The sequence below is a fragment of the Nicotiana sylvestris genome, chromosome 3, assembly GCF_000393655.2.
Source record: "Nicotiana sylvestris chromosome 3, ASM39365v2, whole genome shotgun sequence".
NCBI lineage: Eukaryota > Viridiplantae > Streptophyta > Magnoliopsida > Solanales > Solanaceae > Nicotiana > Nicotiana sylvestris.
In genome coordinates this window covers 140,470,011-140,493,589 of record NC_091059.1, presented here as the reverse complement: position 1 = coordinate 140,493,589, position 23,579 = coordinate 140,470,011, and the positions used below count along the sequence as shown (strand labels likewise).

Here is a 23,579-nt window from a genome sequence, read left to right as displayed (position 1 = left end):
GCCTTCGTTTGCTGGCCTTGCTCCTCCGTTCTCGATGCCTTGTTTGAGTTTCCCTGGGTAACACCTGGCTGTTACGGAAATAGAGTTTTCAAAAATATGCATTTATTGATGAAATAGAGTTATTTTAGAAAATATAGTGATGTGTAATATCAAGTAAATTAGATGAACTAATGAATGTAACACTTTTAGAGACAATGCAGCTTCATTGCGATAGAATTTTGAGGGTCCTCCTCAAAATTCTGCCCCAGTTTGACCTTTTGGTCGTTCTGCGTGTGGCGAAGTTTGTTGGATCTATTTCGGAATTTTGAGAACCCTTCTCAAAATTCTACCCCAGTTTCTTAACCAATTTTTGACTTTCTGGCATGCAATGGCGTTGGCTGGACTTGCTCCGGAATTTTAAGGGTCCTCCTCAAAATTCTGTCCCAGTTTCTGGTCCTAAGGGAAATGGAAATTTTATTATGATATGACCGAACCCACAGGGCTGCCTACATATCCCCTCTTAAACGGGAATCAGGTCAAGCCGTAGTTCAATTACATCAGATGAAGAAATGTAAGTAGTCTAAGCATAGTATCTCTTGACTGCGTCTGAATTGATTGGTTTTGGCTAGATTTCTCCGTCCATTTCTGCAAGTATGAGCACTCCTCCTGTTAGCACCCTGTGAACCATGTAGGGACCTTGCCAATTAGGAGAGAAATTCCCTTTGGTTTCATCTTGATGTGGGAAGATCTTCTTCAACACCAGTTGTCCTAGTGCGAACTGTCTTGGTTTGACCATTTTGTTGAAAGCTCTGGACATTCTGTTTTGATAAAGCTTGCTTTGACATACTGCGTTCATTCTTTTTCCATCTATAAGGTCCAACTGCTCATAGCGGCTCTTTATCCACTATGTATCGCTGTGTTTGGCTTCCTGTATGATCCTTAAAGAAGTAACCTCTACCATGGCTGGGATGACAGCTTCGGTACCATAAACCAGCATGTAGGGAGTTTTCCCGGTTGATGTGCGAACTGTAGTGCGGTATCCCAACAAATCAAAGGGTAGCTTCTCGTGCCATTGTTTGTGGTTTTCTACCATCTTTCTTAATATCTTCTTGATATTTTTGTTGGCGGCTTCTACATCTCCATTCATCCAAGGTCTGTACGTTATGGAGTTCTTGTGCTTGATTTGAAAGTTTCACACATGGCTTTCATCAGATCACTATTGAGATTGGCATCATTATCAGTGATAATGAGCTCGGGAACTCCGAATCGGCAAACAATATGATCCTTACAAAGTTTGCGATGACTTTCTTGGTTACAACTTTGTAGGATGCGGCCTCTACCCATTTTGTGAAGTAGCCAATGGCCACTAGAATAAACTTGTGCCTATTTGAAGCAGTGGGCTCAATCGGACCGATGACATCCATTCCCCAGGTGGCGAATGGCCAAGGTGAGCTTGTTGCATTGAGCTTATTTGGCGGCACTTTTATCATATCAGCATGTACTTGACATTTGTAGCATTTTCGAACATACTGGACGCAATATGTCTTTATGGTTATCCAAAAATAACCGGCCCTAAGTATCTTCTTGACCAAGACAAAACCATTCATATGTGGGCCGCAGGTCCTAGCATGTATCTCCTCAAGTAGCTTAGAAGCCTCTTTTGCGTCGACACACCTTAGCAATCCCAAATCAAGAGTTCTTCTGTACAAGTTTCCTCTACTGTGCAAGAAATGATTGGACAACCTCCGAAGTGTACGTTTCTAAGTATGGTTTATATGCTCCGAATATTCTCCTTTTGCCAAGTATTCTTTGATATCGTGAAACCAAGGCCTCTTGTCTGTTTCTTCTTCAACATGGGCACAATACGTCGGCTGATTATGAATTTTCACTGGGATAAGGTCAATGAAATTCTTGTCTAGATGTTGTATCATGGATGACAAAGTGGCCAATGCATCAGCAAACTCATTCTGAATTCTAGGGACATGCCGAAACTCTATCTTTGTGAACCTATTTCTCAATTCTTGTATATGGTTCAGGTATGGAAATATCTTAGAATTCTTGGTGGTCCACTCTCTTTGTACCTGGTGCACAAGCAAATCTGAATCATCGATTACCAACAGCTCCTGAATATTCATTTCGATTGCCATGTTGAGTCCTAGTATGCAAGCTTCATACTTTGCCATGTTGTTGGTGTAGGGAAATCTGATTTTAGCAGACACTGGATAATGCTGGCCAGTTTTCGATACCAAGATAGCTCCAATGCCCACTCCTTTGAAATTTGCAACTCCATCAAAGAACATTCTCCAACCGTCGTAAGCTTCGGTAATGTCCTCTCCTACGAATGGCACTTCTGCATCAGGAGAATATGTTTTTAAGGGTTCTTCTCCTCCCACCGTATTTTCAGCAAGATGGTCTGCCAATGCTTGTCCTTTGACCGCCTTTTGAGTTACATATACGATATCGAACTCACTTAATAGTATCTGCAACTTGGCTAACTTCCCAGTCGGCATGGGCTTTTGAAATATGTACTTCAGGGGATCCATCCTGGATATGAGGTACGTGGTATAGGCATAGAAGTAATGCCTCAATTTTTTAGCTGTTCAGGTCAAAGTACAGTAAGTGCATTCCAGCAGAGAGTATTGTGCTTCATAAGGTGTGAATTTTTTACTCAGGTAGTATATGGCTTGCTCCTTTCTCCATATCTCATCATATTGTCCCAGAACACATCCGAAGGCTCCATCTAATATCGAAATATAGAGTAGCAAAGGTCGCCCCGATTCCGGTGGGACCAAGACTGGTGGTGTGGACAAGTACTTCTTGATTTTGTCGAAAGCTTTCTGACAATCTTCGGTCCAACTTGTTTCGGCATCTTTCCTCAACATCTTGAAGATGGGTTCACATATAACTGTGAATTGTGCTATAAAGCAACTGATATAGTTGAGACGTCCTAGAAAGATCATCACGTCCTTTTTACTCCTAGGTGGCGTTAACTCTTGAATAACCTTAACTTTGGATGGGTCCAGCTCGATCCCTCAACGGCTGACAACAAATCCTAATAACTTTCTTGCGGGAACCTTGAATGTACATTTTGCGGGGTTCAATTTTAAGTTGTACCTCCTTAACCTGTCAAAGAACTTTACCCTCTTGGATTTGATAATGACATTGTCCACATACACCTCTATTTCTTTATGTATCATATCATGGAAGATGGTTGTCATGGTTCTCGTGTAAGTAGCCCCAGCATTCTTCAGACCAAATGGCATCATCTTGTAGCAGTACACCCCCCATGGTATAATAAAAGCTATTTTCTCTACGTCTTCTTCATCCATCCAGATCTGGTGATAACTCGCGAAACAAGCTACAAAGGATTGGAGCTCATGCTTGGCACAATTGTTGATCAGGATGTGTATATTTGGTAGTGGGAAGTCGTCCTTGGGACTTGCTCTATTCAATTCTCTATAGTCAACACATACTCCGACTTTCTTGTCTTTCTTCGGAATTGGTACAATGTTGGCTAACCGGGTTGGGTACTCAATCGCTTTGAGAACTTTGGCTTTGATCTGCTTAGTAACTTCCTCCTTGATTTTCAGGCTCATATCTTGTTTGAATTTTCTGAGTTTCTGCTTCACTGGCGGGCACATTTGATTGGTAGGCAACTTGTGAGCCACTATGGATGTGCTCAAACCGGTCATGTCATTATATGACCATGCGAATATATCTTAATATTTTTTAAGAAACGGACGTACTCCTCTTTCTCTAGTGGTGATAAGTGAATGCTTATGTGAGTCTCCTTAACGGTTTCATCGTCTCCCAAATTTACTGCTTCAGTTTCGTCCAGGTTGGATTTAGGTTTATTCTCAAAGTTCTCAACTTATCTGACAACCTCCTCAGGTATTTCATCTTCTTCCTCCGAGTTACTATCCTCATATTGCATTTCCTCATTACATGTTACAGTCACCGGTTCCTCAATAAAAGTAATAACAACGTTGTAGAAAGAAAAGTGTGCAAGATAATAATAAATAATAAATAGCAATGCATTGATTAGAGCTGAAAACATCCAAAATAAGTACGGCTCGATGAATCGAGCATTTATTTGAAATAAGTAAGTCTTTAAAACAAAATTACTAAAAATATCTTAGATGCCTAGCAGGGCTATAGAAATAAAATTAAGTTGATTGCCAAGCTACCAGAGACTCGGCGGGCACGGGATGGTGTGGCAGTCCAGTTCCTAAGAACAACTCCCTTCTCCACAGTCTGAATGGTGAGGACTTCCTCTTTCTCCTCCTCAATTATTGCACTGCAATCCATATCCTCGTCTTCCAGGAACAGATTTCTCAGCCCAGCTAATGCTTCTTCTTCTGCAGTTCCCCATATTGTATCAGCCTGGTGAAAAGTCTGACCCAGATGTGGCACTGGTTGCTCGAGAAGGTAATAAGGTCCATGCCATGGAGGCGACCAATCATCATACTCTTGCCATGTATACTGGTATCCGAGCCCGAAGGTAGTACCATGACATTTCAGCTGTATTGGTTTGGTGATTTCTTAGAGATTCTTCCCAAGCCCTTTGTTAGGTTCATACCCAGACCATGCTAATATGCTTTCTATTTTGTTACTCCACCATTTGTCTTTCTCAACGGCATTGACATGTTCGATGTGATGATAAGTTTCTCCTCCTAGCCTTCTTCTGTTCCCGACAACTGGGATAGTCTGACTGGTGTAAATAGGGTTACTCCCATCTTCGTGAATGATCACCTCCTAATGGTTCCACTCGAATTTCACGGCATGGTGTAGTGTGGAAGCAACATCCCCAGTGGCATGTATCCAAGGCCGACCCAACAGAAGATTGTATGAAGTTGATATGTCAAGCACTTGGAATTCAACGTCGAACCAAGTTGGCCCCATCTGCAGACAAAGATTAATCTCCCCAATCGTGGCCCTGTGAGACCCATCAAAGGCTTTCACGTTCATGCTTCCTGCCCGTATTTCATGAAAACATTTGCCTAATCTTTTTTCAGAGTATCCAACGGACAAATGTTTAGGCTTGAACCTTCATCGATCAGAAATCTGGCAATGAATTTGTCTTCAAATTGTACCATGATATGCAATGCTCGGTTATAATTCAACCCTTCATGCAGTAGTTCATCCTCGTGGAAGATTATCTTATGACTTTCTAGCACCTGCCCTATTATGTTGGCCATCTCTCTGCAGGTGATATTGTTGGGTACATAAGCTTCGCTTAACACCTTCATCAAAGCATTCTTATGCGCCTATGAATTTTGCAATAGTGACAGGATAGAGATCTGGGTGGGGGTTTTGTTCAAATGATCAATGACGGAGTATTCCCTCGCCTGTACTTTCCTCCAAAAGTTATCTGGCTTTGTTTCAATGACAGGCTGCTTGGTAGTGGCATCCTTACTTGGTCCTCCTAAGTGTTCAGGTGTATAGACCATTCCGGTTCTGGTCATTCCTTGTGCAACATTAGATTCTTCCATCTTTGCCTTCCCTTTTCACCTAGCTTCGGCAATATAATCTCATGGTATTGCTTTTGAATCGAAAGGAGGTGTGGTTGATACTATCACCATGAAAGGTGTGGCCACTTCTACTTCAAATGGAACAAGGGTGGCTGCAGGTGGAGCTACCTCTACCTCAAATGGAACCGATATGGCTACCTGAACCTCGACTAGCGACTGCGTTTGTACTATAATGGGAGTGAGTGAGACTGTTGGTTTAAAGTCATCACCCTCTCGAGTAAGCCTGATTGACCCCTCAGGATCCCATTCTTCATCTATCTCTATTACATGTACTCCACCGCCCCTATGATCCGGGAGAGGATTATTGCGGATGTTGGGTGCAACTTCTTTTTCCTGTATGACCTTATTGTCAATCTGTGTCTGAATTTTGTCTTTCAATGTTTAGCACTCGTTGATGGTGTGTCCTTTTATACCGGAGTGATACGCACAGGTTTTGTTTGGATTGACCCATTGAGATGGGTTCTCTCCTGCCACAGCAGGAATAGGAGTGACGTAACCAGTGGCTTTCAACCTTTCATACAGCCGGTCAATGGGCTCAGCAATAGCGGCGTATTGTTTGGGTGGTTTGCGGTCAAGATTGGGTCGTGGTCTTGGGTAATTTTAGCGAGTTGGAGGTGACTAGAAATGAGATGGTTGGGAACTATAGGTGTGATAAATAGTTGTTGGTTGGGAATATCTGGGAGATGAGGATTGATATATAGGTGGAGGCGATTGGTATGTGGGTGGAGGTGTTTGGTATGTGAGTGGAGATTTTTGGTATGTGAGTGGAGATTTTGGGCCCTGAGCCACCGTTACTGCTCCGACGTCTTTGTTCTTTGATATGTCGCCTGATTGTAATGCTTTGTTTGCGGCCTGTAGTGCCTCAAAGTTTGTTACCATCCCGCTTTTGATGCCTTCTTCGATCCTTTCACCAAGTTTGATGATATCAGAGAATTTATGGTTTTCAATAACCATCAACCTTTCATAGTATTGCTGGTCCTGTGCTTTGACGAAGAACTTGTTCATCTGTTCCTCGTCCAATGCTGGCCTGACCTTGGCCGCTTTTGACCTTCAACGAGTAGCAAACTTGCGGAAAGTCTCGGTGGGCTTCTTCTTGAGGTTCTGAATGTAGAAAACATCTAGTGCATTTTCTGTGTTGAACCTGAATCGATCCATGAAATCAAACGCTATACTCACCCAGTTGGACCATTTTTTAGGATCCTGGCTAATGTATCGGGACAAAGCATCTCCAATAAGACTCCTCATAAAATGTTTCATCCGGATCTTTTCATCCTTTCTGACCCCAACAAGCTTGTCATAATAGGTCCTTAAATGAACCCTAGGATCACCTGTACCGTCAAACATATAGAACTTGGGAGGTTTGTAACCCTCTGACAGTTCTACATCCGGTTGTATTCATAAGTCTTCACAATTCAAACCTTCTATCCCTTTGCCTCCTTCGACACCCTGAACCCGACTTGTCAGTTTTTTGAGTTCCTCAGCCATGTTCTTGATGAACAGGTCTTTCTCAGCAAATTCTGGTGTATAGGAGGTTGGTTGAGTGGAGTGAGGTATGGAGTCCACATATATAGGATTGTTTTGGTAAGTGCTTGGAATCTGGGTGTGGTGGTGATCATTGGTTGAGTTTTGATGGTCGGTAATAGATTGTGGTGTGTTATGGGGAGTGTGGTAGGTAGCGGTTGGTGGGTACTGGATTAGTTGATAATGGTGTTGTGGTAGAGTTGGTATCAGTAAGGGATTGAGATTGAGGTGGTGTAGCATATTGATGTGGTGCGGGAGGGTTTCGTGGATGCTGGTTTGGTGTTTTTTGGGGAGGTGCTGGGTTCTTGGTATTTTGTTGGTTGACATCGGGGACATTCAGGGTGAGGGATATGTTTTCTAAGTTACAGACCTGCTTAAGTTCTCCTTGTAACTATAGTATCTTTTGTTCCAACCGTAAGACCAAATCATTTTGTGCCAAAGTACTCCGACCGTCTAAAGTTTTTGCATTCTCCGCATTTTCCTTTTGAATACCACTTAAGTCATCCATTTTAGCTTTCCCTCTACTCTTTGTATTACCTGGAGGAGGAGGAGGTGTAGGGCCTCTAGATCTGGTGTGATACGTTGATGATGCCCGTATGTGCGAACCAACCTTAGGGGATGAGAATAAAAAATAATAAAGAAAAACAAAAGGTAATCAAGTCAGTAAGGGTTCTAGAATGTTTACAGTATTTGTAAGCACGTGATTTTTGCCCTATATGAGAATTACTCCCAAAAAATTCAAAAATAAAATAATTTTTCTTGGTGTGCAATTTTTGTGATATTTTGTGTAACTATTTGTATGTTTGTCTATGCATGTTTATTTGTTAAATTATTAAAAATACAAAAATATGTCGCATTTCGCATGTAGGATTTAATTTTTCAATTGTTAGTAACTAAGTTTGTTTTACAAAAAAGTAAAAATTACAAAAATAGGCATCGTTTGCATTTTTAGCATTTAATGTCCAAATATACAATTTTATGCTTAATTATTACTTAATTGTGCGTTAATTATTATTGGGAGTTAATTTGCTCTTTTATAACTTAATTTAGTTCTTAATAATAGTTTAAGTATTTTTATAATTTAGTTTTATAAAAATAAAACAAGAAAAGAGAGCGAAAAAATAAAGAAAGTCGGAATTGGCCCTCTTCTTCGATTTCAAGCCACAGGCCCAAAAAATGGCTCAATCTTCCCAAACGACCCAGTCCATTTCGAACTGGGTTGACCCAGTCCATAACCCGACACCCCTATTATCTTACAAACAACACAAAACAAAAAAAAGAGAAGAAAACCCTAAAAAATACACTAACTCATCCCCCCACTTTGGTTTCTTCTTCTCCAAACCTTCCAAACCTCCCATGGCTGCCCTTTGCAGTTTCTCCAAGCATCATCCATGGCCGCCCTGCCTATCCCCTCGACACACACACGCACGTCACCCTCACGACCCCGGCTCGATTAAAACGACCCCTCCACCGTCCGCTATTGACGAGCAACGTTGTTGCTGCGTTTTGCTCATCGACCAGCTGCTTTTGCTTTCTCCTTCCTCAACCTTACGTCCAAACACACCTTACGCTGCTGCTTAACGTCCAGAAACTCTCCAGCTCGTGAAGTTTTACATCCCGCCATGGACGAGCACGCACAGCTGCGTCGACCAGCTCCTCCGTTGCCACAACGTTGCTGCCCGCGCCCAGTGTTGCTGCTTCTGTTCCTCCTTTCTTCTCCTCCGACCTGCTGCTTCTCCGCCATGGACGAGCATGCACAGCTGCTCACGTTTCACCCCATGTCGTTGCTGCTTCCCTTCCTCCTTCCAGCTGCGTCGACCAGCTGCTGCAGCTTCGTTTCTGCTTTTGATGGCGCGTCATCTTCTTCGTTTTCATCAAGGATTCGTTTGGTTTTCGCTTGAGTCTGTTCTGTGTTGTTTTGAGTTCAAGAGAAAGGGGAGTTTATCGTTGAAGGCAAGATCTACGATAATCATTTTTCGGACAGATTTGTTTACAATCGAGTTCGTCGTTGATTCATCTCCGGTTAGTTGGTTTTGAGTTTATTTCGTTTTTATATTTTTTTCGAAGTAAAAATCGATAAATGTTCGATCCTTGCTTTGTTCATGTCTATCGTTTGAATTAATTTTTAGTTTGTTCATGTGTTTTGATTGAATTAATTTTCAGATTTCAAATGGAAATTTAATTAGTGGTTTTTCATGTTTATTTCATTGTTTTATTGTTTAGGTAAAAGTTTGTTAGATTCAAATTGAAGTTTAAATTAATTGTTTCTTAAATATTGTTTCATGTGTTTTATGTATTTTCAGAAATTATTAACATTGTTTAAATCATGTGAATCCGTCATGTTTTGTTATTTTTATTGAATATTTTCATTCATGTTTGTACTTTGTTTGGTTGATCTTGAATCCGAAATTTGTATAGTTTGATTTCTTGTTTTATTGTTTATCATTTATGATTATTTCTTGAATTTGTCTCATAATCTTGTTTAAGTTTAATATAGGAATTGTTGGTTGTAATGTTGTTAGAGTTGATTTTAAGTTCAATATTATTGAATTTAGAAATCTAAATATACTTGTTTGTTGTTATTATTGTTGAATCTGAAAATAGGTTTGTTTGTTGCTAAGAATATTGTTCAATCAAATTTTAGTTGTTCTTTGTTGTTCATTTTGTGTTCATGTGATTTGTTGTTGAAATGTTGAAGAAATCATGTTCATGTGATTTGTTGTGTGAATTTGTGTAGAAATTGGTCATATTGGCTATATTTTGGTTGAGTGTGATTAATCGATCTGTTATAGCTGATGGGGGTAGTTTGGTAATTTGCAGTACGTTCAGGGGTAGTTTGGTAATTTCAGTAAGGTCGGAGGGGTAGTTTAGGAATTGTACATTTTGTTATTTTTTATGTTAAGCATGGGGGACAAAAAATAATGGGGTGGGTTTTGATATAATTGTTTAATTTAATGGGGGACAAGACAAATTTTAGTGTGGGAGAATCTTGTATTTGTTTATGTTAGGCATGAGGAACAAAATATAATGGGGTGGGGTTGATATATTTATTTAATGTAATGTGGGTGAGTGGAAGATAATGGGTTTGGTAGGAGAAAGTGATTGATTTTAATTGAGTTTGGGAATGTGATATAAATAGAGGGAGATAATCGAAAAGAAGAGAGAGGAATCTGAAATAAGAGAATAAAAAGAGACAGAACAGAAAAACACAAAGGGAGAGAAAAAAAGAGCTGAATATTTAAGAGAGAAAAATTCTGAAAAATATTCAAACTAATAAAAAAAAACTAAAAAATCTTCTGCTTTTTTTCATTGTTTGAAATCAGCATTAATTGTTGTTGTTTCATAAAAGTTGGAAGCATTTGTTTTGGGATTACTACTCCACCGGTCTGTTACTGGGTTGTTACTGTTGCTGGGCTGTTGTTGTTGTGTTGTACTGTTATTACTGCTGCTGATTCTCATCTTCATTTTCTTTTGCTTCCGATATCAGGTACACAACTGACACGCTGGTTATTGTAAACCGAAATATGAAGCATGAATACGAAAATGAAGAGTTGAAATTCTAAATTTAATTTAATTATATTCTGAATTTTATTTGTATGTATAAATTATTTAGCTTGCAAAAATCAGAATCATGTAGCTATTTAATATATACAGTGGAACATCCGACGATAGCTTAACGGATGAACTATCTATATATTGCCCTAAAAATAAATAAATGGTGTAGTAACTCCGCCTAGTCAAAAAAATCAAACGAATAGGCCATTTAGGAACTCGGTAGGAATATTGTTTAGTTAAATAATATTGGTTAATTTTAGCATGTAAATGGTCTAGGATTAAAATTAGATTGCTAAGTTTTTTTTTAATTTGACAAACTGAGAACATACCTAGTATAATGTAACTAGGTAGTAGCATGTAAATAAATTAAGACATTTTCTCTTTTATTTTGTAGAGACAAATTTAATAAGAGAAAAATGTAGGCATTTTAGGACTGTCCTTTAAAAAATAAAATGAGATGAGCCTCGCCCAATAAAATGCACCAATTGCGGGGCCCTCAATAAATGTTTAATTGAATATTTAGAATTCGGGATGGACTATTTAGTGAATTCCACGGTCTTACCCAAAGTAAATTATACGCTAGTCGCTTTAGACGCGCCTTTAATAATTTAATTTTCTTAAACTCGGGTGCACATTTATGTGACCCAAATCCAAATCTCAACAGAGTTGAAATATGCCCACAACCACGGGTGCATTGATGTGACGTGGTTCGAGATGTGTTTCCACGATGTTGCAATTCTTGATAAAAATAACAGTAAATGATAAAAGCGGTTAAAAGTTAAATTTTGCACATAGGTTCAACATGTATTAAATCAGATAATCAAGCCGAATATGACAGTTGAGCGACCGTGCTAGAACCACGGAACTCGGGAATGCCTAACACCTTCTCCCGGGTTAACAGAATTCCTTATCCGGATTTCTGGTACGCAGACTGTAATATGGAGTCATTCTTTTCCTCGATTCGGGATTAAAATTGGTGACTTGGGACACCCTAAATCTCCCAAGTGGCGACTCTGAAATAAATAAATAAATCCCGTTTCGATCATCCTTTAATTGGAAAAAAACTCCCTTCACCCCCGCGGGGGCGGAAAAAGGAGGTGTGACAGCTCTGGCGACTCTGCTGGGGATTTGGACCCAGAACCACTGGTTCGGGGTTAGAAATTCGAGCTTAGATAAATTATTATATGTGGCTTTATCTGATTTTTACATGTTTGAGCCTAATGTGCTAAATGCTGCTTTTACCGCTTTGATATTATTTGACTGTATATATAAACTGTGCCGAACCCTTCTCTCTTCACCTCCGGGGATGTGCTTACTGGTTGAGACTCCCTATTCTGTTAGTGTTATACCCTGAAATAAGAAAGAGGTCGGACAAGTTACGAAGCCGGATGGCCTTTTGGTTCCCGGTAAGTTGCCCCCTCCTCGACTCGAGTTGTCCGCTCGGGTACACAGTCTAGTACACTTACTCAGGTTTTGAACATAAAATAACAGGACTTCATGCCGGATCCCTAGTAGGAACGATTATTTGCATCATGTTGCATTTGACAGGGGTTGGGTCTGTCTAGGGCTAGCAACCTGAAATGAAAAAGACCATCTTGATGCATCTTATGTGCTACATGTTGCATTCCTTCAAGGGTAAAAGGGTCATTTGGCGGACCAATGATAATTGAGAGTGAATGAAAAGGAAAAAGAAAAAAGAGAGGGTGAAGTGCGAAGATAAAGCAAATAGGGCCCGGTTATGTTTTGTTACATTTTTATTTTTAAAAAAAAATGAATTCAAAAAAAAAAATTCTTTGCACTTTTTATCATTTTTGAAAAATAAAAAATAAAAAAAAGGAAAAAGAAAATCCAAAAGATTTTACATGTTTCATCACCTTTTAAGAAAAAGCAAAAGAAAAAAAAAAGATATGTTTTCTCTGAATTAGTTATTTTTTTTATTTCTCACCCGTATCCAATCGCCCGAACTACGCGGGTTTGATTCTCACCGGATGTGAGATACGTAGGCAACCCTCATCGGGTCCAACCCCCCATTTTACTAAAATAGCCAAAAAATAAATAATAAAAAAAAACATGTCAAAATTTTAATTCTGTCATAAAGAAGTCGGGTGATGCTGTTTTATCAAGACATAGCCGAATGTTCCCAAAAGAGACGCCGGAAGGCTACTTTGCATAAACAGTCACCTTTGGGGCATTGTTTTAGGATTTTGGTCCAGTTGACCCACACAGCCTTAAAAATATTCGTCCCCGAGGCGTTGAGAGGCCGTGTTTGCAATATTGAGTTTTCTATTTTGAAAAACGATAAAAAGAGTCATAAATAAGTCGGGTGATGCTGTTTTTGTCACAAATAGCTGAATGTTCCCGAAAGGGACACTGGAGGGCTGACTTTGCATAAACAACCACCTTTTGGGTCATGTTTAGGATTTTGGTCCAGTTGACCCACACAGCCTTAAAAATCTTCGTCCCTGAGGCGCTGAAGGGCCGTGTTTGCAACACTAGGTTTTTTTTTGTAATTTGAAAAGAAAAAAAAAGAGTCAGCGGTCAGGTGAATACCGTTTGGGTTTTTAGTCAAAATAAGCCGAGCCAGCTTCGGCCGCATTTTAAACCGTTCTTGCCGAAATAGCTTTAGAGTATCTTTCAGTTGTCGAAAGGCTATTTTCGTAAAAGAACGAACAAGGTTGTAAAGTGTCATAAAATAATCCTCTCCGGCCTCAAAATTCATGTGAAATTTGGAAGGGGCCATGTTTGCAACAAATAACCATTTGGTTGCATTTGTCAAATAGAGAAAGGGAGCTGGCCGTTTGTAAATCTTTTGATTAGAATATGAGGGTTGTTTGATTTTTGAGTTTGTAGGTCATCTTCAAACCTTTGAAACCCAGTTTGTTTTAATATGAAAATTAATAATTCCAGAAAAAAAATGTTTTATTATTATTTATCTTTTATTGGTCCGAACTACGCAAGGTCTGATTCATGCGGGGTCATGATACGTAGGGAATCTCCATAAGATTCGACCACAAAAAAAAAATGAAAAAAGCGAAAAAAAAGAAGACAGATATATGAAAAAAAAAAGGAAAAACGATGTTGTCAATAATGAAGACCGACTGAGTCCATTCTAACCTGTTCTGTTTTGAATCACAAAGAAAGATAAGGTGGTTTGTTTGTGGTAAGCCGGAAATACAAGACCCAGAAGCACACTTTGCGGGGATCAGGCCTGATAACAGAAGCACTCGAATCTTATTGGGACTTGTTGACTAAGGTTGATGATATTGAAGTTGGCAATGGTCTGGGCGATACTGATACGAAACTCAGTGGCTGAGATGCCAGTTTTGATAAAGTGGGAGGACGCTCCGTTCCTTGGTTAGCAAGAGAGAAGCTTTTGGTGGCTTATTTTGTTGTCATTTCTGTTGTCCGGATTATTCTTAGGGTTGTAATCCGGATATTGTCTTGCGTCAAACTTTCTTATCTTTCAATTTTGTCATAGCAGTTTGTTTAAGTTTTGTACAGTTTGTTTTAGGATTTTATTCTGGTTTGTTTTGTTTGTCTTGTTATTCAAACCATTCCACCGGTAGTCTAAAGCAAATCCGGTCTTTTATTATTTCCAGTCATCTTTTTGTTTAGTCCTTTTATCATTTTGTTCAGCGTCGATTCTAGTAACATGACATGTGCGCACAATTGGGCTTAATCTTAAAAGTTAATCATAAAACCCCGAAAAATAAGGACGGTTTGAGAATATTCGGAGCTCGAGTCATATGGAACTAGGGCAAGTTAAACACAAAGAAAACCGTTAAAAGCAAGATTCGCCAAATTGGCATGAGGGTCGTTCATGATAATGAGAGTGTCGCCCAACGGTGCTTTAGAAATGACAAATGAAAAGCAAATGTTGAATATAATTGTCAAAGTTCAGCACCATCGGAAGAGACTATAAATCTATGTTCAATTGTGTTGTTTGCACTTGGCATGTTTTGAAGACTGGAATGACGAAAGCATTTTGTTCTGCTACCTAAACACTTTATCCTTCGTTACCCCTTTTGATCCTTATTTATTTTTCTTTCATACCCCTCGTTCGGAATCAGTAGCAACGAAAAAAAAGAGAAAGAAAGAAACAACAAAACGAAAAAGAGAAAAAAAAGAAAAGAAAAGAAAAGAAAAGAAAAGAAAAGAAAAATGATAAAAAAAACAAAACAAAGGAAAGTCAAATGAAAACAGAGGAATTGGGAACTACGTTTGACCTGATTCCTCAAAGAGGATACGTAGGCGCTTCACGGCTCGGTCATAGTTTTGAAAAATGAAAAAAATAATAATCAATTAAGATATCCCCAAGCAAGAAACTGGGGCAAATGTTGCGTTTGTTGTAAATAAATCTAGTTCCGAAGGTTGTAATTAATAACCCAAAATCGATGCATTTTTGAGCCTTCAATACCCTTTCTTTCTAGCCCTATCCAAAACCCACATTACGGTCCAAAGAAAGACCTTCTGATCAGTCTTCAAAAGATGCCAAGTCAGACAAATGAGAGTCTTACCGGTGAACATAACATTCTGTTCCACAGCAGAAAGGACTCTAATCTCCAACAGAAAGAGTCATACCGACAACACTCCAAAGCCCCAGCTGGAAAGTGATACAAATGAGAGAGTCTTATCGGTGAAAATCTGCACGGACACCATAAGGCGATGAAAGCTGAGAGAAAAAACAAAATGAGAGAGACTTGATAGTGAAAACGCTTCGGGCACTACAAGTCGAATAAGATTGAGAATCAGATGGGGAATTGCCAATTGAAGATCTTGAAAGATGATTGACGGTAGAGGATAGGCCACATATGCATGTCATGACCATTAGAGTCGGTATCTGCATTTGATAGGTTTATTTATAGTTTCTTTTGTTAAAGAGTCATTTCTTTCCTTTGTCGTTTTATTCTGTTCCCTTTTATCTTTTTCCTTTCATAGAAAAATCCCCAATAGAGTCTGTTTGGTCAGAACAAGTGTGAATTGACTTCAAAATATGCCATCAGCTTTCCAATTATGCAAGATGAGATCTGACTAGTACATCCAAGTGGTATAGTCAGCAAGGAACAAGCGCGAAGCCAGTGTCAAAAGATATCCCCAGCAGAAGTGAACTAACAAAAAGATTGACGAGTGTCAATAGGGATATCCTTGCCAAAATCAAAGGTCATTAAACCTCAAGGCCGAGGCCCGTGGACAAAGCAAGGAGAAAAATGAACATGTTGTGGGGAAATTCATACTAGACTAAAAAGTCAGGGAAATGCCAGTTTCCGAGCTATGCCATAAAAGAAGAGGGATATCCCCAGCAGAAAGGGATTATCGCCAGCAAATAATATCATCCCCAACAAGTTTTGGAACGCAGAGCAAGAAAGGAGAAAGGGAAAAGCCATCCCAGTAGGAGTATCACAACCAACCACCATGTTTTAAACTAACAAATTTTGTTTGATTTGAAACAGGTAGAGGAAATGGCATTGATGCCAGAAATGCATGCCACAAGGGATATTATCAAACTGGGGCAGAAAATTTTCCTTCCATTTAGAAAATTTTCTGGAAGTCAGGTACCCATTTGGGGAAGAATAAAGATAACACCAGTCTCAAGGGAAGTGGTCTTTGAACCAGTGTTGCCCCCAACATAATAAGTTTCAATGGAGGAAGTTGTTCCCCAGCAGACAGAACAAAGGGATGAAACTTGTGCTCAGAAAAAGCAAAAGGCCAATATCATTCCCAACAGCCTTCCGAAGAGTGAAGCACTAGTTCTGAAGGAATCAGAATCCCCCAGCAGTGTTATCCTCGACAGCGTTATCCCCAGCTGATAACATTTTATCCCCCAACAGGTAAGTAAATAATTCCCCAACAGTGTTATCCCCAGCAGTTTCGAGGAGTCCAACACAAGTTTGGTGAAAATCGGTACCCTCAGCGGTTCCTTTAGGGGAAAAGCAAAACGAGTCTTAAGGGAGGTAGTCTTCGAAGGAAGAAGCTAAAAAAAGAAAAGAAAAATAAGGGAAGTAGTTTGAAGAGGAATGAAGCATCCTACTTAAAAGGAGGCAATTTTGGAAGGAGTAAGATAACATATTTACTCAGCAGAGTTATCCTCAGCAGTGTTAGCCCCAGCAGGTTACTCAGCAGTTCGCAGTGTTATCCCCAACTGATCATCGAGATGTAGAAGCATCCTCGACATAGTTTCGACCAAGTTTCAAGAGGGTCGTACAACCCAAAATGGGTAAGGAAGAAAAGGAAAATTCATCCCCAGCAAAATAATCCCCAGCAGTTTCGAGGGAAGACAACACAGGTAAGTAAATAATTCAGGAATAAGAAAATGGTTCACGCATAGGAGATGCATTTCCTCCTAAGTTTTGCTTTACCCATAGGAGATGCATTTCCTCCTAAAGTTTATTTTACCCATAGGAGAGGCATTTCCTCCTAAAGTTTATTTTACCCATAGGAGATGCATTTCCTCCTAAGTTTAGTTTCACCCATAGGAGAGGCATTTCCTCCTAAGTTTACTTTTACCCATAGGGGAGGCATTTCCTCATAAGTTTACTTTTAACCCTAGGAGACGCATTTCCTCCTAAGTTGTTGTTGAAATCAGGAGCCCGCCTGAAGAGAGGAAAGGCATTTTTAAAAGTTGTTGAAATCTCGCCAACCTAAAGAAAGGAATGGCATTTTTTTTTTAAAAAAAGTTTTTGAAATCTCGCCAACCTGAAGAGAGGAAAGGCGTTTATTTTAAAAAGTTGTTTATTTGAAGTCAGGAGCCCGCCTGAAGAACGGAATGGCGTTATTTTAAAAGTTGTTTGTTTGAAGTCAGGAGCCCGCCTGAAGAGAGGAAAGTCATTTTTAAAAGTTGTTGAAATCTCGCCAACCTAAAGAAAGGAATGACATTTTGTTTTTAAAAGTTGTTGTTGAAGTTGGGAGCCCGCCCATAGAACAGAGGCATACATTTCAGTCTTTACATTTCAAGTATCAAAGTTGGGAGCCCGCCCATAGAACAGAGGCATACATTTCAGTCTTTTCATTTCAAGTGTTGAAGTTGGGAGCCCGTCCATAAAACAGAGGCATACATTTTAGTCTTTACATTTCAAGTATCGAAGTTGGGAGCCCGCCCATAGAACAGAGGCATACATTTCAGTCTTTTCATTTCAAGTGTTGAAGTTGGGAGCCCGCCCAGATAACAGAGGCATACATTTCAGTCTTTTCATTTCAAGTGTTGAAGTTGGGAGCCCGCCCATAGAACAGAGGCATATATTTCAGTCTTTTCATTTCAAGTGTTGAAGTTGGGAGCCCGCCCATAGAACAGAGGCATACATTTCAGTCTTTACATTTCAAGTATCGAAGTTGGGAGCCCGCCCATAGAACAGAGGCATACATTTCAGTCTTTTCATTTCAAGTGATGAAGTTGGGAGCCCGCCCATAGAACAGAGGCATACATTTCAGTCTTTTCATTTCAAGCGTTGAAGTTGGGAGCCCGCCCATAGAACAGAGGCATACATTCAGTCTTTTCATTTCAAGCATTGAAGTTGGGAGCCCGCCCAGATAACAGAGGCATACATTTCAGTCTTTATATTTCAAGCGTTGAAGTTGGGAGCCCGCCCAGATAACAAGAGGCATACATTTCAGTCTTTATATTTCGAGCATTGAAGTTGGGAGCCCGCCCAGATAACAGAGGCATACATTTCAGTCTTTACATTTCAAGCGTTGAAGTTGGGAGCCCGCCCAGATAACAGAGGCATACATTTCAGTCTTTAATTTTCAAGTATTGAAGTTGGGAGCCCGCCCATACAACAGAGGCATACATTTCAAGATCAAGTCAGAGGACAATAAAACAGAGGGTTACAATAGGAATCCCCAGCAGGAAACAATAAAATTCCCCGGCACCGGGAAGCAGAAGGTTGCAACAAGAGGTCCCAGCACAAACTCAAGTGCATGTGTCAAAAAGAAGAAAAGCACCAAAAAAATGCAAGCAGACAAGAAAGCAAGGCAACAAGAAAAATTGCAGTCTGGCCTAGCTTCTTGTTTTCTTTTAAACACGGTGTAACAAGGAGATCGGTAAGCAGTGGTAATAGCATGCAACAACAGTAACATTGCAGTCTCACGGTAGTCCCAGCTACCAAAATTTCCCGAACTACATTGACCTGATTCCTGTTTAGCCCAGGATATGTAGGAAACCTTTGAAGCAAAGGTTCGGTCAAATCTTTTTCAAAAAAAAAATGCTTCACACGGAGTACTCGGATGGGCAAAAATCGCTCGCTTTATCTTTGCACGAAAAACCCTTCGTGTCTTCGGGCAAAGAGGGGCAGCTGTAAGCACGTGATTTTTGCCCTATATGAGAATTACTCCCAAAAAATTCAAAAATAAAATAATTTTTCTTGGTGTGCAATTTTTGTGATATTTTGTGTAACTATTTGTATGTTTGTCTATGCATGTTTATTTGTTAAATTATTAAAAATATAAAAATATGTCGCATTTCGCATGTAGGATTTAATTTTTCAATTGTTAGTAACTAAGTTTGTTTTACAAAAAAGTAAAAATTACAAAAATAGGCATCGTTTGCATTTTTAGCATTTAATGTCCAAATATACAATTTTATGCTTAATTATTACTTAATTGTGCGTTAATTGTTATTGGGAGTTAATTTGCTCTTTTATAACTTAATTTAGTTCTTAATAATAGTTTACGTGTTTTTATAATTTAGTTTTATAAAAATAAAAGAAGAAAAGAGAGCGAAAAAATAAAGAAAGTCAGAATTGGCCCTCTTCTTCGATTTCAAGCCACAGGCCCAAAAAATGGCCCAATCTTCCCAAACGACCCAGTCCATTTCGAACTGGGTTGACCCAGTCCATAACCCAACACCCCTATTATCTTACAAACAACACAAAACAAAAAAAAAGAGAAGAAAACCCTAAAAAAAGGCTAAGTCATCCGCCCCCCCCCCCCATTTTGGTTTCTTCTTCTCCAAACCTTCCAAACCTCCCATGGCTGCCCTTTGTAGTTTCTCCAAGCATCATCCATGGCCGCCCTGCCTATCCCCTCGACACACACACACGCACGTTACCCTCACGACCCTGGCTCGATTAAAACGACCCCTCCACCGTCCGCCATTGACGGGCAACGTTGTTGCTGCGTTTTGCTCATCGACCAGCTGCTTTTGCTTTCTCCTTCCTCAACCTTACGTCCAAACACACCTTACGCTGCTGCTTAACGTCCAGAAACTCTCCAGCTCGTGAAGTTTTACAGCCCGCCATGGACGAGCACGCACAGCTGTGTCGACCAGCTCTTCCATTGCCGCAACGTTGTTGCCCGCGCTTCAGTGTTGCTACTTCCCTTCCTCATTTCTTCTCCTCTGAGCTGCTGCTTCTCCACCATGGACGAGCACGCACAGCTGCTCACGTTTCAGCCCATGTCGCTGCTGCTTCCCTTCCTCCTTCCAGCTGCGTCGACCAGCTGCTGCAGCTTCGTTTCTGCTTTTGATGGCGCGTCATCTTCTTCGTTTTCGTCAAGGATTTGTTTGGTTTTCGCTTGAGTCTGTTGTGTGTTTTTTTGAGTTCAAGAGGAAGGGGAGTTTATCGTTGAAGGCAAGATCTACGATAATCATTTTTCGGACAGATTTGTTTACAATCGAGTTCGTCGTTGATTCATCTCCGGTTAGTTGGTTTTGAGTTTATTTCGTTTTTATATTTTTTTTTGAAGTAAAAATCGATAAATGTTCGATCCTTGCTTTGTTCATGTCTATCGTTTGAATTAATTTTTAGTTTGTTCATGTGTTTTGATTGAATTAATTTTCAGATTTCAAATGGAAATTTAGTTAGTGGTTTTTCATGTTTGTTTTATTGTTTAAGTAAAAGTTTCTTAGTTTAATGTTTGTTAGATTCAAATTGAAGTTTAAATTAATTGTTTCTTCAATATTGTTTCATGTGTTTTATGTATTTTCAGAAATTGTTAACATTGTTTAAATCATGTGAATCCGTCATGTTTTGTTATTTTTATTGAATATTTTCATTCATGTTTGTACTTTGTTTGGTTGATCTTGAATCCGAAATTTGTATAGTTTGATTTCTTGTTTTCTTGTTTATCATTTATGATTATTTCTTGAATTTGTCTCATAATCTTGTTTAAGTTTAATATAGGAATTGTTGGTTGTAATGTTGTTAGAGTTGATTTTAAGTTCAATATTATTGAATTTAGAAATCTAAATATACTTGTTTGTTGTTATTATTGTTGAATATGAAAATAGGTTTGTTTGTTGCTAAAAATATTGTTCAATCAAATTTTAGTTGTTCTTTGTTGTTCATTTTGTGTTCATGTGATTTGTTGTTGAAATGTTGAAGAAATCATGTTCATGTGATTTGTTGTGTGAATTTGTGTAGAAATTGGTCATATTGGCTATATTTTGGTTGAGTGTGATTAATCGATTTGTTATAGCTGATGGGGGTAGTTTGGTAATTTGCAGTACATTCAGGGGTAGTTTGGTAATTTCAGTAAGGTCGGAGGGGTAGTTTAGGAATTGTATATTTTGTAATTTTTTATGTTAAGCATAGGGGACAAAAAATAATGGGGTGGGTTAATATAATTGTTTAATTTAATGGGGGACAAGACAAATTTTAGTGTGGGGGAATCTTGTATTTGTTTATGTTAGGCATGAGGGACAAAATATAATGGGGTGGGGTTGATATATTTATTTAATGTAATGTGGGTGAGTGGGAAGATAATGGGCTTGGTAGGAGAAAGTGATTGATTTTAATTGAGTTTGAGAATGTGTTATATAAATAGAGGGAGATAATCGAAAAGAAGAGAGAGGAATCTGAAATAAGAGAATAAAAGGAGACAGAACAGAAAAACACAAAGGGAGAGAAAAAAAGAGCTGAATATTTAAGAGAGAAAAATTCCGAAAAATATTCAAACTAATAAAAAAAACTAAAAAATATTCTGCTTTCTTTCATTGTTTGAAATCAGCATTAATTGTTGTTGTTTCATAAAAGTTGGAAGCATTTGTTTTGGGATTACTACTCCACCGGTCTGTTACTGGGTTGTTACTGTTGCTGGGTTGTTGTTGCTGTGTTGTACTGTTATTACTGTTGCTGATTCTCATCTTTCTTTTCTTTTGCTTCCAATATCAGGTACACAACTGACACGCTGGTTATTGTAAACCGAAATATGAAGCATGAATACGAAAATGAAGAGTTGAAATTCTAAATTTAATTTAATTATATTCTGAATTTTATTTGTATGTATAAATTATTTAGCTTGCAAAAATCAGAATCATGTAGCTATTTAATATATACAGTGGAACATCCGATGATATCTTAACGGATGAACTATCTATATATTGCCCTAAAAATAAATAAATGGTGTAGTAACTCCGCCTAGTCAAAAAAATCAAACGAATAGGCCATTTAGGAACTCGGTAGGAATATTGTTTAGTTAAATAATATTGGTTAATTTTAGCATGTAAATGGTCTAGGATTAAAATTAGATTGCTAAGTTTTTTTTTTAATTTGACAAACTGAGAACATACCTAGTATAATGTAACTAGGTAGTAGCATGTAAATAAATTAAGACATTTTCTCTTTTATTTTGTAGAGACAAATTTAGTAAGAGAAAAATGTAGGCATTTTAGGACTGTCCTTTAAAAAATAAAATGAGATGAGCCTCGCCCAATAAAATGGACCAATTGCGGGGCCCTCAATAAATGTTTAATTGAATATTTAGAATTCGGGATGGACTATTTAGTGAATTCCACGGTCTTACCCAAAGTAAATTATACGCTAGTCGCTTTAGACGCGCCTTTAATAATTTAATTTTCTTAAACTCGGGTGCACATTTATGTGACCCAAATCCAAATCTCAACAGAGTTGAAATATGCCCACAACCACGGGTGCATTGATGTGACGTGGTTCGAGATGTGTTTCCACGATGTTGCAATTCTTGATAAAAATAACAGTAAATGATAAAAGCGGTTAAAAGTTAAATTTTGCACATAGGTTCAACATGTATTAAATCAGATAATCAAGCCGAATATGACAGTTGAGCGACCGTGCTAGAACCACGGAACTCGGGAATGCCTAACACCTTCTCCCGGGTTAACAAAATTCCTTATCCGGATTTCTGGTACGCAGACTGTAATATGGAGTCATTCTTTTCCTCGATTCGGGATTAAAATTGGTGACTTGGGACACCCTAAATCTCCCAAGTGGCGACTCTGAAATAAATAAATAAATCCCGTTTCGATCGTCCTTTAATTGGAAAAAACTCCCTTCACCCCCGAGGGGGCGGAAAAAGGAGGTGTGACAGTATTTAAACACATATTGCGGGAATGTAAATTCGTGTCTTAATTTGGGAGCCTCATTGCGCCGAGTAGGCCTAGCGACAAAGAGATTTGGAGAAATTCAGTGCCAATAATTGCTTCATTTCATCAATGTAAAAATAAACGACCCAAAATGACACTAAATAATATTACTAATGGCACTTGGCCTTATTACATTTAAAATAAAAGCAATAAACCTAATCTACTTGGTCCCAGAAGGACCCTCTCTAGACCGAATGCTATTGTCGATCAGTTCTCCCAGCTCGCGCAGGTTCAGCAGTAAGAATGCCCTTGCCAAATGCCCTCCTTCGTTTCCCTCAGCATTCTGGCCGTCAGTGACTCTCTTTCTTATCTTCCCTTCCAATTCCATTACAATGTACTCCAGATATTTCAGCCTTTCGCCGGAATTAACAGTTCTCTCTTTCCACTCATTAATCATTTCCATATAGGCCTTATGCTGCGCTATATGCTCAGCTTCAGACTCTCAAACTCTTTTGTGCAGCTTGTTATACTTCACCTCTACTTCGGCAAATTCATCTATGACCTTGTTTCCTGGACCAACCCTTGGCTCGAAGATTCTTGATAGATTATCATCCAACCATAAGGGGTAAAAGTATGAATGGCCCACATGATATCGGTCCGGCTCGATGGTATCCTTCTCCACGATAATCTTCAAAGTCCATATATGTTGTGCTTCATTC

At 39.0% G+C, this 23,579-nt stretch overlaps 1 protein-coding gene across 1 annotated transcript; it reads right to left on the bottom strand.

The window, feature by feature from the left end:
* Positions 1–1,739: 1,739 nt before the first annotated feature.
* On the bottom strand, positions 1,740–3,671 carry LOC138888090 (uncharacterized). Its single transcript, XM_070169899.1, has 2 exons — positions 3,453–3,671; positions 1,740–2,417 (listed from the first exon to the last, which is right to left on the bottom strand). Exons 1-2 carry the CDS (start codon positions 3,669–3,671, stop codon positions 1,740–1,742), a joined length of 897 nt encoding a protein of 298 aa, XP_070026000.1.
* Positions 3,672–23,579: the final 19,908 nt, after the last annotated feature.